Source organism: Bombus flavifrons, chromosome 6, assembly GCF_040668555.2.
Source record: "Bombus flavifrons isolate JBK064 chromosome 6, iyBomFlav1_principal, whole genome shotgun sequence".
In the NCBI taxonomy this organism is placed as follows: domain Eukaryota; kingdom Metazoa; phylum Arthropoda; class Insecta; order Hymenoptera; family Apidae; genus Bombus; species Bombus flavifrons.
The window spans coordinates 12,195,942-12,210,442 of NC_138447.1; the positions used below are offsets into that span (position 1 = coordinate 12,195,942).

The following is a 14,501-nucleotide window of genomic DNA, read 5'->3' on the forward strand; positions in this document are numbered from 1 at the left end:
TTGTGTAATTAGAGCCACGTGAACACCTAACCAGGTGCGATGCGTCGAGCGTCACGATTACTCCATCGACATTCGATAATCTAACACGCTCGAACCGTTGTGTTATTTAATTTCGCGCACAATGTACCGAATAACGGGTTCACCAACTTCGACATCGCGTTATCGTTTTACGTAAGCGACAGCTTTAACTCGATTCCGCGATTGGTTGTCGTTGCCAGCTCCAAGGTGGAACGATTCAGAGCCGTTTACACGATCGAATATTCAATCTACTGTGACGAACCGTAATAAAATCTGCTACGTGTCCTAACGAGACATTTCGCGATTTCACTGGAAGTTGGAACCAGCTGGAAAACTGTGTCGCCAGAATGGTTTCGGCAGATTACGTTCGTCTCGTATCGATATATCTCGCTCTAACTATCAGCGAACAGGTATCTGAAAGCTAAGAACGTACCTAGGAACTAGAAACTGGTATATCTAGAAACTGGTTGAAATTATAGGCGATAAGACTATCTCTGTATCGGTTCAGTTTTAAGGAAAACTGCGTTTTGTACAGAAAGAAAGTAGATCAGGAGATCAGTGCGGGAACGCGAACACAATGCGTTATTAATGGTTATCTTGAACGGTAGTGAATTCATAGCAACAATCTGCGCTGCAAATCGAGGCTGATATTAAGTAATTATTGTACTAAATGAACGTTCCCGTGGAAGTTGCGCGAAACGCTGGTAAAGGACGCATATGTCCGCTCCGTTAGCGTAATTCAGATCGATGATCGAAACTCGTTTGAGAACGCGGAATCACACGTTCTGTAGGGGGAAATCGCGTAACTAAGTAGAAAACAAGGCTGCCGATTATCTGTAGAATCTGCGAAAGTAGCTAACCAAGTACACGATTAATGAGATTAGCGGCCGATTACGACAAACCAAAAGGAGGCCGGTGTCGCAATCGTGTCAGCGACAGTTACCGTCGTTTCATGGCTACTATTATTGTTTACAAAACTTATGTGACTCACCAGCAATTAAAGCGATGTTGAGTAACAAGAAGTTTGCGGTTCGTGCACCTTTCGAAATGTATCAAGGCTGCCACGATGCGACTAAGTTCGAGTGTTTGCCAAACGTTTTATCTTATCGACTCGGTCGATTCGTCGCATGACGTGTGCCTCGACCAATCGAAGCTTAAAATCTTACGGCAACTTCGATAGCGATAACGATTAAACTCTAGTTTAATTAAATAATGGGGCTTATTAAAGTGAGTGGGATCCACGATCGCGTTGAATTTGAGATATTGAACGATGACGATGGCGTGAAATATCATCTAGAAGAAGATGCTAGACGACATCTGATGCTTCTTAGATTCTAACGTAGCATTAGTACTTGATCATAAGTAAATCAATCAACCGCTGAAATAAAACGAAATAATCAATGTGATAATAATAGCAAAGAGAGAAAAAAATGTGTTCCTCTGTGGAAACTGTGTATAATCTGAAATTCTTTCGCACGCGATTTGCTCATCTATCGACGCCATCGACTGAAATCGTGGGAAATAAGGAAACAGTCACGAGCCGGATCGATATTGCCACCAAGAAAAATTAATATTTTATTTTACAATGGTCCCTTAAGCGGTAAACCGCGTCTCGAGAAACGAGCGTACCCGATCTCCCGTTTCAAATCGTTATCCGACACCGACAGGTGAGAGTGCACGCACTTCATGCACGCACTTCACGCACGCACGGTGGCCGTACGAGTATTATGAGAACGAAGGAAAAACCGACGATCCAAGCACGTAGCCACGAAATTTTCCCTGTCGTAAAATTCGCGTAGACCGTGCACAATTGAATTGGCGTAGAATAATCACGGAAGGAAAAAAGGTGATTCGCCAGAGACACGGTGCGATAATTAAGTGCCACTTCGCAGTTCCATTTAAAAGAATTTCTATCTTCGCCTTAAGTTTAAAAATAATGCAGTGCATCCATCGAGTTTCACGATTGTGTTAACCGGATCGTGCCTTAATCAGAGACTCTTACAATTACGAAGTTAGAAGTTAGTAAAAACACGAATCTCGGTTAGGTAGGTTTTAATTTTTGCATATATAAATGCGATAACCCAAACTATATACTGGTAGAGGGATGCAAATAAATAGAAATGAAAGAAAAAGCATTAAAGAGAGCAGCGAGGTACGAAGGGAAAGCCCTAGAATCAAAAAAGGAATTAGCAAAGGAGTGCATAAAGGGAAGAGAGAGAGAATGGGGGAATGGTCAGGAAGGGGAAAGAGCAAGAAAGAGAAAGAAGGGACTAGAAGAGGTAAGAAAAGGAGGGACGCAGATAGAAACAAGAGAGGAGCAAGAAAGGTAAAATGATTACCAGATGTCGATGCACCTACAAAGCACAAGTTCAGCTAACCTGAGGACCCGCTATAAACCTTAGGACTTTGTTAATTATGGGAAGATCGGAGAAATCTATTTTTCTCACGAACAACGCTTCCGCTAGCAACTTTCCCTCAAGGGCGGCTAGCATCCTTTTCTAGTCACCAACGTGGAAATTGACCAATTAACAGCAACGTCAATTTCCCTCACTTTCTGAACGAAGGCTATCCCCGACGAATCCGATGATCTCGTGTCCTTAGACACACCCCATCATAGTTTTCCTCTGGAACATCATCGCGACGGAAAGTCATTCTCTCTTGTAACCTCATCGACTAAAAGAGTAACGTCTTTACGATCAGTGATTATTACACGTTTTGCTAACAAAGAGTCAGACTTAGATTTTGTGAGAACGTACATCTATCATCCCGTTGACCGCGGATTCGTTATCGAACCTGAGGCCATTGTCACTAGTTTCGCGAGTGCCTAATAGCCGTGATTAATTGTCAAGACTGTAACAACCCCATTATTGTAATAAACTACACCTGTGTTGTACCGTATCAATGGCTAATTCCCGTGAAGATTCATTTGACGCCCACAACCCTACTCCCAGTGCTAACCCGACCAATACATAACTAGAACAACTGAAATGAAACACTGGAATTTCTCAAATTGGCACGAGGTGGAATTTACTTTCCCTAAACTTCAGTTTCATATACCTGAAGCCTACGCGTCGACCTAGTTAACGACGACTATGATCCTGAACATCGATAAAACTCAAAACCTGAAATAACAGGAAATCCATAAAATCCAGTCGCCTGAATCCTAGGGAAAAAAGCATCGACCTATCAAGCAGGTATAGTCATCTTCACGAGCTATCTCCAGAACCGTGTAGTTACCTTGTTAAAGCGTCACGGTACATTTGGAAGTGGCTCGGTGCAGGTTCACCGTCAAATCAATTTCACTGCATCTCGACTCGTTTGCAAGTAAATCGTTCGTGGAACAGGCTCGCAGCCACGCATGTTCGCTCGTACGAGGATGCTCGTTCTCCGGCCTCTACGAGCACCAGCCGCCGAGAAACTGGCAGAACAATGGGGAAAGATAACGAACGAGGTGTAATAAAATTGAAAACAAACAATCGGAGTTTCCGACTAACGGTACAGAAGCTCTTAACTAGCCTGTTTCGTGACAAACCGCGCTGAACTTTTTCCAACGTCTCTTCTTTCCGCTCTTTTAATTCCACCTACCCGTAGGGTGTCTCTGCGAACTGTTTCCTTTCTTGCACACCAATTCCGTTCAATTTGTATCCTCGTTGGTACTCAACGAGGTATAATATCGTGACTTTATGATCCATCGGGTATAAGTCGTATCCGTTCGCGATAGAGTACCAACTCTGTACAATAAAAGAACCAAAAAAGTGGAAGAATCTACGACTTAGTACAAGGCTTACGGCATCTAACGTTTATCTAACGATCGCGTGACATCCAGTTTAATGATATTTCGACGAAATCTCTTGGAGTTCGTAACAAAGATTGGAACGGTGCTCGTGATCGTTTCTTAAGAGAAAATACTTGTTGTTTTACTAGTTGATCGTTTCGACTAGTTGCTCGTTTCCTCGGGACGGCCCTGTGGCACACGCCGGCGCTCGTTCAGAACGAGCAGTTGAAAACACGAGTACCCTTCTGACTCGAGTTTCCGTGTGGTGCTGTTAAAAACTTTCCTTATACAGTTACGCTCTTACCTACGGCCGGAAACTCGAGCTAAAGAACGTTTGCTTCGTTGCAAAACGCGAATTCCGCACATAGGACCAGGAGTATGCATTTTCCGATGCTTGCAACGAATTCGCGAAATTTGCTAGGTTCGTTTGCTAGGTTGTCATTTGGTTCGTGTTCCCTTTAATGCGTTGGTAGGTAAACAAGCCGAGGAAAGAGGGTAGAACGTTCCTTTGAAATAACGGTTTGCTTTTTCGCGGACTTCCGGTTTGCTTCGCATTCTCCTAGACTTCGAATCACACCGTCGCAAAAGCGACTGCTCGTTCTATGGCAATTAGTCCTGCCTGTGTCTGGGAACACGTCATTGTAACACGCACAGATATTCATTCTTCTTCTTCTTCGTGAAAACTGTATCCGCCTCTTGAAATCACACTTTTGCGTCGATTGTATGCTCGGCTGAATCTTGGAATTCTGTTGCTAATATTCTCAATGATTTCTTTAGTTACCTCTGCTACGTCGAATGTCTGGAAACGAAAGAGCAGGTAGTCCATGGTCTGCTCACCAAATTCGTATAACTCAGAAAAGGTATCCCTTCGTGAAAAAAGAATTTTCCGTGGGTCATTTCGACTAAGAATCGCCGCGGGAATCCAAATACCGTATTAAGTTAACACAGGTAACCGTATTAACGTACCTGAGAAAGCGATTCTAAAAAACGGCGAATATTGTTTCGTATTTGACGCGCTCGACAAGCTCTGTCTTGGAAAAGGAAAACACGTCAAGCTCTGGAAGTAAATACGATAAATATTTAGAGGGAAAGGCGTAGCAACGCTGGATCCCCTTATAATCGCCTAACCGCGATCTCACGATGCACTTTCCTACAAATATTAGCGGCATAATAGTGGTCCGACAGAAATTTCGCATCATAGGCGCGGGCCAACCTGAATTGCATTCGCACTTTCTCACAAGGATTCCTAAGAAATTGTATAATGAACCATTGAAATCTCTCATCGAATCGTAAGACAATAAAGCTAATTGCGTTACGATGCACGATTGAATTATTTGTAACGTTTACCAGTGCAGGATTACGTTGCTCCCAAGTTAATAATTTCTGCCAACGATCGAGAACCTAGACAAATTGAGTAACAGTTGAACAACATTGTTACGAAACACACGTTTCGTTCTCACGACATCTGCCAATGCTATACCAACACTTTATCCAACTGTTTATTCTCTATGTATCATTAACGTGAAAAGAAGAACACTGGGATAACAAATTTCTGACACGAACGATAATGGGGATACGCCAATGGTTAGCAGAACGATAGTGCGTATCCCGCTGCTAATTATTGCGAGGTTAATGAATTTATAATAGACAGAATCGCGCCACGAGCAAATGGGCAGATCGCGTAATTCACGCGCTCGAAATTCCCAGGTCACCGGCTGCGAGGAGCCCGTGGAATCTCGGCTTTCTAGATCTCGGCTGTGCCAACCGTGTAAGTGCCGCTTTTTATTGCCGACACGGTGCCGCGATTATTCTACCGCCGCTTTCAGACTACCAATTATACAATAACGAGAGGCAAACGTAGCGGCTCGATCTCATTGCTACTTTAACCCACTTCTTCTTTCGGCATCTGTTAACAGTGCATCAAAAGCTCGGTAAATTTGGATCGGTGATACCGAAGTCCTTGGAACCTCTTAGGTTCATCGCCCTCTTTTTTAAATAAGCGTTTCAGCTACTCTGAATTTTCTTTAAATAGACAATTTGAAATAGCTCTCTGTTATTAAACACGTGACGAATGTTTCGCAGTATTGCAGCTTTCTTGTAATATATTTAATAAGATAATTTAACGAAGTTTTTTAAAACTCTTAGGTCCGTTGTTTCATTTTAAAATACACTTTCCAGTTTTGCCGAATTGTTTCGAAATTTGAAACTACGAATAGCTTTCTGTTATTGTATAACGAACATTTTTGATGCCTTTACGTGTGTAAAGTATTCCTACGAACGGTTCTACTTCTTCCGATAATTATCCAATTGCGTTCAATTCATACTCTCATTAGTCTCTAACGAAGTATAATATCGAGAAATCTTGTGATCCGGAGATCGAACAGCGACAGTACAGTTTTTAAAGATCCTCACACGCATTGCTTCCCTTTTAACTCTGAAATACTATGCTGCGGTATTGTATTCTTCGCCCGATTTTATCTTACTTTTTTTTAAAACATAGTACTTCTTTATAATTTTCTGATAATTTCACGTTATAAAAAGCCTAGAACTAATCAATATTTAATTTGAATATCTTTCAAAAGATTTGCATTAATAAAATTATACCATTCAACAAACTAAACTCTAATTCAACTCATTTTCATAGTTACTCCAGCATAGATATGGAACTATAGAATTAAATTAAAAAATTTTGTAGAACACAAAACCGAAATAGCGTCTCGTTATTGCATATAAAGAATAATTATTTCCGTAACATTGAACATTAACACTACATCATTACACATCATTTGTAGTTGTAAATGAAGCAAGCGTGCATTACAAGATTATGCCACGCGAATATTAATTAGAATCCTTAAACGGAACTCACGGTCCTTTGTCTCATTAACTCCTGTAAAAACACAGGTCAAGTTCCTAATGATAGAAACATTAATTCCTAATCGATGTCTTTTAAAGTCTAATCGCCGATAAATTAACATTTGAATTTCATAATTTCAAAACTCTTCCATGACTAATTGTGAGTAGCTCCATTTCAACGCCTGTACGCATAAATCCATTGTCCGTTTTCGCTATTAAAATACTTTTCCCTCGATTACCATACTATTTTTCGTTGTTCGACCACGGAAGGGTTACCATTGAACGTTCCGAAAGCATTATTATTAAATAATCGGATATTTCGCAACGCGTCGATGCCATCGACCGATCGTCCCAAAAGGATAACACACAATCGAACAACCGTTTAGTTGCCACTCGATTCTGCATAATTCATGCGATGGTATAACAAACCACGATACAATGGAATGAGAGAAACAGCTGGCGGACGAGTTGGAGGTGGATTGGTCGGGGAAACCGTCGATCGGTCGTTGTTAAAATGCTTTCTAGAGGCTTTACGTAACTTTTTAAGCATACACCACATGTGCGATAACGCCGGATACGCGAACTTGTAAAAGTAACATGAACGGATTTAATTAAAGTAACCGGAAACGAAACATTGTAACCATTCGATCAAAGACTCGTCGTGACTACTTCATGCGAGTCCTTCTTGCAATTCACACACGCACCTTATACCAACGTGTATCTGGACAAGTTCACGCATAATCGTGCGTCGTTTATGAACGAGAAGGCCATCGTGAAAGTGAAATTGTTGAAAGCAGCGCGGAGTAAATCGAAGAAAAACCGGGGAAGAAAGGAGAGAACCTACGCGTTCATGGATATTTTCTTAACGATACCGGATAAGAATGTACTCCAGTATCGTTCATTTCAGAAATAATCCATTCACGTGAATCGCACGTGAACATAATGAAGTGAGAATAGACGGGCAATAACGCGGGTATTAACGATGCGATACAATCGATGACGATATCTCTTTGACGCGATACTGTTCTAGCTTTGTATAATTATCGAACAAAGTGACAATACATCACCGATAAAATATCCTTTTCTCGAATGTGTCGCTTCTTTCGCGATTCCATGCATCTTCGCCGAACGCTATGACGCAAGCCATAATTATATCCGGTAGCAAGGCGGAAGACACGTAGATTCGTTCGAAAGAAAGCACAATCATTTCTGGAATGCATCACGTTGCAATATAAAAAGAATCGCGAACGCCCAAGTAATCGTAATGTTCGCGTGTTTTGTCTTTCGCTCGGCAAAATTTTTCCTTCCAGCGAAATTGAACGAAACCCAGAGCAGAAAGAAATATAACATTCGATAGAAATTCTCTAAGAAATACGCATTCCGGCGAAACCAACTTCCCTCGTGTTGAATCGCTCTGTACATTAATTGCACAACCTTCCAAAAAATCTTTTCGTATTCAACAAATGGTCGAAAGTTTCAAGTCTCGAACAGACGAAGTTTGAAGTAACCCAGTGAACTGAATCCCAGTTTATAAGCGTGAACCAGGCACCGTGTGTAACTAGCATTGTAACCAAAGACAAAAGAGAAACACAGGAGCGTGCTCATAGCGTGTTCTCCGGAGGTCAAAAATACGGTGACAGGCAAAACGCGGAAAGATAGACGAAGAAGCGGGTACGCGGGCAGGCAGACCGTGGTGCCGGGCATTGTCTTTGACGTTACGTTGCCTAAGACCTAAGTGACTTGTTTCCACGCTTTCGTGGCTTTCTGTCCACCACCGTACGACTGTCTACTCCAAGTCGGCAAGTTACATGCCATCGCAACATGCGGACAAGCTACTCTGTGACTTTTACAATAAAACCAACATCTACAATTGAACGTTAATACAATAGTATACAAATTCGTGTTTCTATGATCGTAATTAAATAAATAGAGATTGAAGTTAAGTAGAGATCGATTCCAAATATTATAGCAAATGCAGTGGTGGTCGTGTAAGTACGCGAATGCTTGTTCGTAAATCCAATAATTGTATTGTGCAAAGTTTTATTTCTCTTTTTTCCTATAATATGAAATTTAAAGATACGTTTCTTGTACTTTGAGACAGACCAAATGTCAGAATTTTATTTCCAGTAATAATTACACAATAAGTTAATCTGAATGTAAATTTATTCGTTATTTATGTTCATTATACCAACATTTTGACGTCCGCATAAATTTACTAATGACTTTAACCAATAGCCGGTGTCTTTTGGTAAAAAAGTTCAAATTTGTAAATTTTATATAATCCATCGACTTGCACGTGACACCAATGTGATAGTGTCATCGGACGCTAACATTCAGCCTGTACTTGACAACACGTTGTTATCACCACACATGAAAAAGTTAATATAATAACCCCTACATTTTATTTCCTATATATATGCATATATGTGCATATTTTATATAACTATAAACAGTTTGTTTTTCTATGCATGCATTGTATATTCGCAGTCTCTCAATAACCTTTCGCGGAATACATAATTGTAATGAAAAAGATTTATATAGTTACGTGGTTCGAACATCTCAATTTTACGCTTTCCAAGCTGTAGGACGATATTACGAATGCATATAAATTCCACTTGTAGTAATGATCTCGCGTGAGACTCCTATACAAAAACATACATGGAAAGCCATCGTATATGTATATCTAAAATCGCGTTGAATGCTCTAACAGTTAGGTAGAATTACAAATACTGTACAGGAAGGTTCGTGATTATTGCGATTAGCGTGTTTTCCGCTGCTTCAAACAAGTGATTCCGTGATTTTCCCTTAAATTCCGATTGCTCGAGCATCGTTTAACAGAGCGCTGTTAATAATATTTTCACAAGTTGCAAGTTACGTGACACATAAGAGTGACTCGGCAACGAGCAAAATTAACGATGAAAACGGCGAAAAATCTGGAAATTTTATTCTGGTATTCCCGACAATTTGATGCATAATATACTGTTAGTCGAATATAACGGTTTTTAAATTTTGGATTCTTATTCTGTAGGCACCAAGTGTAAAATAGAACACGATATTAATCTTATTAGTAACACGTAAAACTTAACAGTTAAACTTATAAACTTATAAAATATTTATAAAATATATATATATAATTTTTGAGGAAGAAAATGACAAATTATTTTTCAATAAGATTAGATATAATATATAAATAAAACATAAAAATACGTAATACAACGGGAAGGACACGAAAAAGAAAACCCTAACAACTACGTTATTATCGATTTTTGTAGTTTAATGTCAAATTTTGTGAAAATGAAATATTTCACTATAAAATAGTAGAAATATACAAAAGCTAAAATAGCCAAAGGGTACAGTTAACGAACTTTCGTAGACTTTAAATAGAAATCGGAAGTTTTTGTATGATTTTATAGTTATCAGATGCGATGTAAAACTGTGTAAAATTATCTTTTTTTATTTATTCCTATATAGCTGTCAATGGCAGCAATATCAAGCAGTCGAAAGAGAAAAGTAACACGTTGATCGCGGTACAAATGCGTCGCACCGAACGCGAAAGCGACGCGACAAGGTGAAAAATGAAATCGGCACACGTGACGGAGAGAAGTTTATCAACGAATGACGCTGCGCTCAATGTCAGCGTTGCCATTAGTTTTCGCAGATAAATTTATCGTCTGCCACGATCTCGAATCTCCATCGCGGCACGGCACTCGTTAAAAGTGCATTTGAAATTCAGAGTCGTGCCCCGTGGCCCGATTCCGGCGAAATCCGCGGAGAAACGTTTTATCCGCTCGCGAGCCTGCACCTCGACTTTCATTTTTCGTTTTTCTCCTTTCTTTTCTTTCCTTGTTTCGATTCATTCTTGTGAAAAGCCGGCAGAAGTCATGAAAACTTGCAGCAGGAGAATGCGCACACGCAATGCGAATCGCTCGCTAATAAACTACCGTTTGAGGCAGCCACTCCAACAACCCTAACCGATCCACTTGACTGTTTCGGGAAATATTTGAATGCCATTCAAAACAAATGAATATAAAATGTTCGTTACCGATCGAATTTTTATCATCACAATCCCAACTATTTTGTTTTCTTTTATAGGTGATTCTTGGAGGTCGCCTTTTATGACAGAAACAATTTTACCATTTCTTATGACAAGACAAAACTTGATCCAAAACTATAGTATTTTCTAACTGTACACAATAAATATAGATATGTATGTGTATATTTATTGTGTACAGTTAGAAAATACTATTATTTATATATATATATATGCAGTGTTATAAAATCTTAAAAATATGTACTTCATTCTCCAAGTCATTATATTGCGCATAAAAAATAATGAAAATTTGTTTTCCGCCACGTTTCTCATAAATCTACCAACTACGGGAAAAGTACCGAGTAATTAATAGCGTAAACATCCTGTATGCTAACAAGCAGGATCTACTACCATATTGTAAAACTTTACGTACATATATGCTTTGTTATTTATTATGGAAGTTTTCTTTTTTAACGTTATGATTTTTGTTTTAACTGGCTCGATCAAAACGATATCATGAACATATCGTAAAAATACGCGCAGTTTCTGATCTGAGACGTACAAAATAAACGCGTTAAAGCTTTTATGATAAGAATAATTGTGAAAAGATAACCGTATTTTAGAATGACCTAGACTAAGGACAGCTAGTTGATTAGGTTTTTTTTTTCAACGATTCACGCGCGTGCTGACATACAGTCATCCTATAGCTCTACCTACACTATTCATAGATCAGTTAGAGGCTTTTTTTATTCTATTAATACGAGATGATACACGGCGACTCCCTTAATGCGAGCTTTCAGTGTAATGAAACGGTGTGTAACCGGTCTGTATGAGAACTCTAGAGGCAAACCACTCCTCCACGATTAATCTAATAAAACCTTCCCTTACGCAATGCGAATCGGTGCCGTTAATCTTCCGACGAACTGTTATGCCATATCACTTTCAGCTATAACATTGATTTCGATATAAACGAACCTATCGCGAGACGGCGATTTTATCGTCTTATATTTTCTTTTTTCTTGATTAAACAGACTACCTTGATCGTGCCCAATTATAAGATACTTTCTTTATCTCTCACAACACAAATTGATATAGTAGTTAATAAACTTATGCTGTTTATTACACAAAATTCCTTTCATGAAACGCAATGGAAATGTATCATACATATAAGAAAGGAATCTCTGGTAGTTTTCGCAACAATTTCTTTATTTTTATTGGTAATATCGTATTCAATATAACAATTCGTTTTGCAGTTGGTAAATTAACGAGATTTAAGTCAATATCGTTTCCTAACAACGAAATTAACAACGAAGTATATCTAGTGTTATAATAATATGATAACTTCATGATACAGTAATAAAGTAACTAGAATGAGGGGCTAGAAAGCCAAAAACATTAATTAACTTCAAATAGTAGCTTACCTCTAATTTTGAAGAGTACTCCTCAGTGAGTGCTTCACTCTGTCTGGTTAATTCCTGGTTCCTTTCTAAAAGCGCTTTTCCCAATTCTGCGGCTAATACAAGGTCTTTGTCGCGTTTTTTTAGAAGCTCTACCGGATCCTCGAGGTCCTCCTGGTCTAGGGAATTTCGTCGCGCTTGAAGGTCGGATATCATATCCTCCAGAGCGTACGGCTCCGGATGGCCGTCTTTTTTCGGTAGCATCGTGGTAGCGAGTCGTTACACGCTCGCCAATTGTCGATCGAATGTCACGTGTCAGGCCAACGCGTGACTTTTATTGTCGTTCGTAATGATGACACTCGCGAAACCAAGTGGCCGATCGTCTCAACGTCACAGTCATTTGTAATGCACAAAATGCGGGTATACACACTAATCAACACGGGCAATCCAATAGAAGTAACGTAGTTTGAATGTCGCGTACCACGCGATACTTGTGTCGCGGATGATTGACATTAATACGTAGTATATGCATATCTAAAATCTCACTGGACTGGCGATGTCATTGAAGCTTGCACAATCTTCATTTTTTATCGAAGAAAATCGTTGGCGTATGGTATGCAGGTAATTGAAAATGTATCGACTCCTTAACAAAATATATAGAATATAAAGTGAGATCTTTAACTGCTTCTTCCTATACGATTAAAAACTTTGATAACTAAGGTAGCTTATCTTCAAGTTAAAAATATTCGAATGTGCGTTGTGCGAATATCACGCTGATTCAAAATTTCGAAAACATAGTTGAATAACGTGAGTCATACCGCTCACCTTCGAATATTGTAAATAAATTGAACGACGTATGCAAAAATAAAGACCGTGTAGAAGTTCACTTTTTCCTCGCCTCGACTCGTGCACGACACGTTGGAATCCAAACAGGTTCTCTCGCCGATCAGTAAAGTCTCTCACTATCAGGAACGATCAGCTGTGATCACACTCACGGACGTAATCTTTTGACGAGTATATTGCTCTCGAATACTTCCATAAATCGTAGCCAATACACGATTCGTCACACTACAGATGCACGTTCGCACGATCGACTCACTTCGAAATAATTTGAAAATAAAGAGTCCTTGCGAGATATGCCGCGATAAAATCCTAGGTTAGCATCGATCGACATTCGACTGATCGCTTGTCGATCGATTGTCAATCGATTGTCAATGCAACATTCTCCGACGAGTGAAAAAACCAGGTGAATTGTTACGGGACTAATTCCGTTGTTCTGCTCCGTTTCCTCGTTATTACACGCGAACGTAGAGGCAGCAACGATTCCTGACTTTACGATAGAAAGTCAACAATGTAACCACGCTTCGAAACGACCAACATGGGTATAACATACGGACGTAACCCCTCTACCGTCTTGCTCACGAGCGTTTCCAGGTACGATACACACGCAGAAATTGCCGCACTGCTCACTACGACACGTACATAAATAAGTGATCGATGCACAAATTGTATTCGAATACTAATAAAATTACAACGATTCAACGTAGTATCCTGAAACTCAATGTTGGACATTAGACTGATATATCAAGGAACACTAGCGTCTGTTGTCGATCGTATTCTGCGACCCATTTTTACGAATATCGATATAACCTTCGCAACATAACAAGTGCTGTACTTGTTTTCAGTTGTCCTTCGATAAATATGACGTCAGTGGTTCAGAATATTCTGCCTGACACTTGAACTGTACCGATTTCAATGAGACGATGATGCTTTTGTATTCCGTTCCGTCTTAGATTTCGACAATGTGGAAACGATACGATCACCGTGGAATCGATACGAACATCGTGAGAGGAGAATGATCTTTTTCAGCAATAATCCCCTTTATTCTCGTTATCAGATCTTTCTGTACAAGACAATCTCGACTGGCTCGTAGCGTCACCGTGAACTCACTGTTTGCAAGAAGCACGCGCAGAAGGACACGGACACACGAGGCGACCAGCTCGCCGCACCGTGGTCGGCCAGGTAGTGACTCACTAGCCGCCAGTAGAAAATAAATATTACGGAATCGTGCGCCGTGCTTCTCAGCCAAGTAGAGATCCTCCCACCTCCGAGACCTCGGCTGAAAGTAATTCGTTCGACTGGTCAGGCGCGTTCCGCTACGAAAACGTTCACTCGCACTGCTAAATTCGATCCTCTGTGTAATTATGTATCTCGATTGTGATCGTTCGTATCACCACCGACGCTACGTTATCGCATTAGATTATCTTCCGAGTAATTTACGTTTATCTCGCATCGTGTATGCATAGTATTCAGTATTCACTTGTTCTTCGCATTGTAATGACTATAGAAAAAAATAAAACGCGGGATAATAAGAAAAAATACAGTGTGACAGGATTTTATATGAAAACATAAGACAATCGACCTGCCG

General features: G+C 39.9%; 1 protein-coding gene across 1 annotated transcript in view; it reads right to left on the reverse strand.

The window, feature by feature from the left end:
* Window positions 1-14,431, reverse strand: part of LOC138180825 (bicaudal D-related protein homolog) — a 29,346-nt gene extending 14,915 nt beyond the window's left edge. Inside the window, exon 1 of the mRNA XM_069115059.1 lies at window positions 12,098-14,431. Within this exon, the coding sequence (XP_068971160.1) occupies window positions 12,098-12,337 (240 nt within the window). The 5' untranslated portion in view covers window positions 12,338-14,431. The remainder of the gene's footprint in view (window positions 1-12,097) is intronic.
* Between the last annotated feature and the right edge of the window lie 70 nt (window positions 14,432-14,501).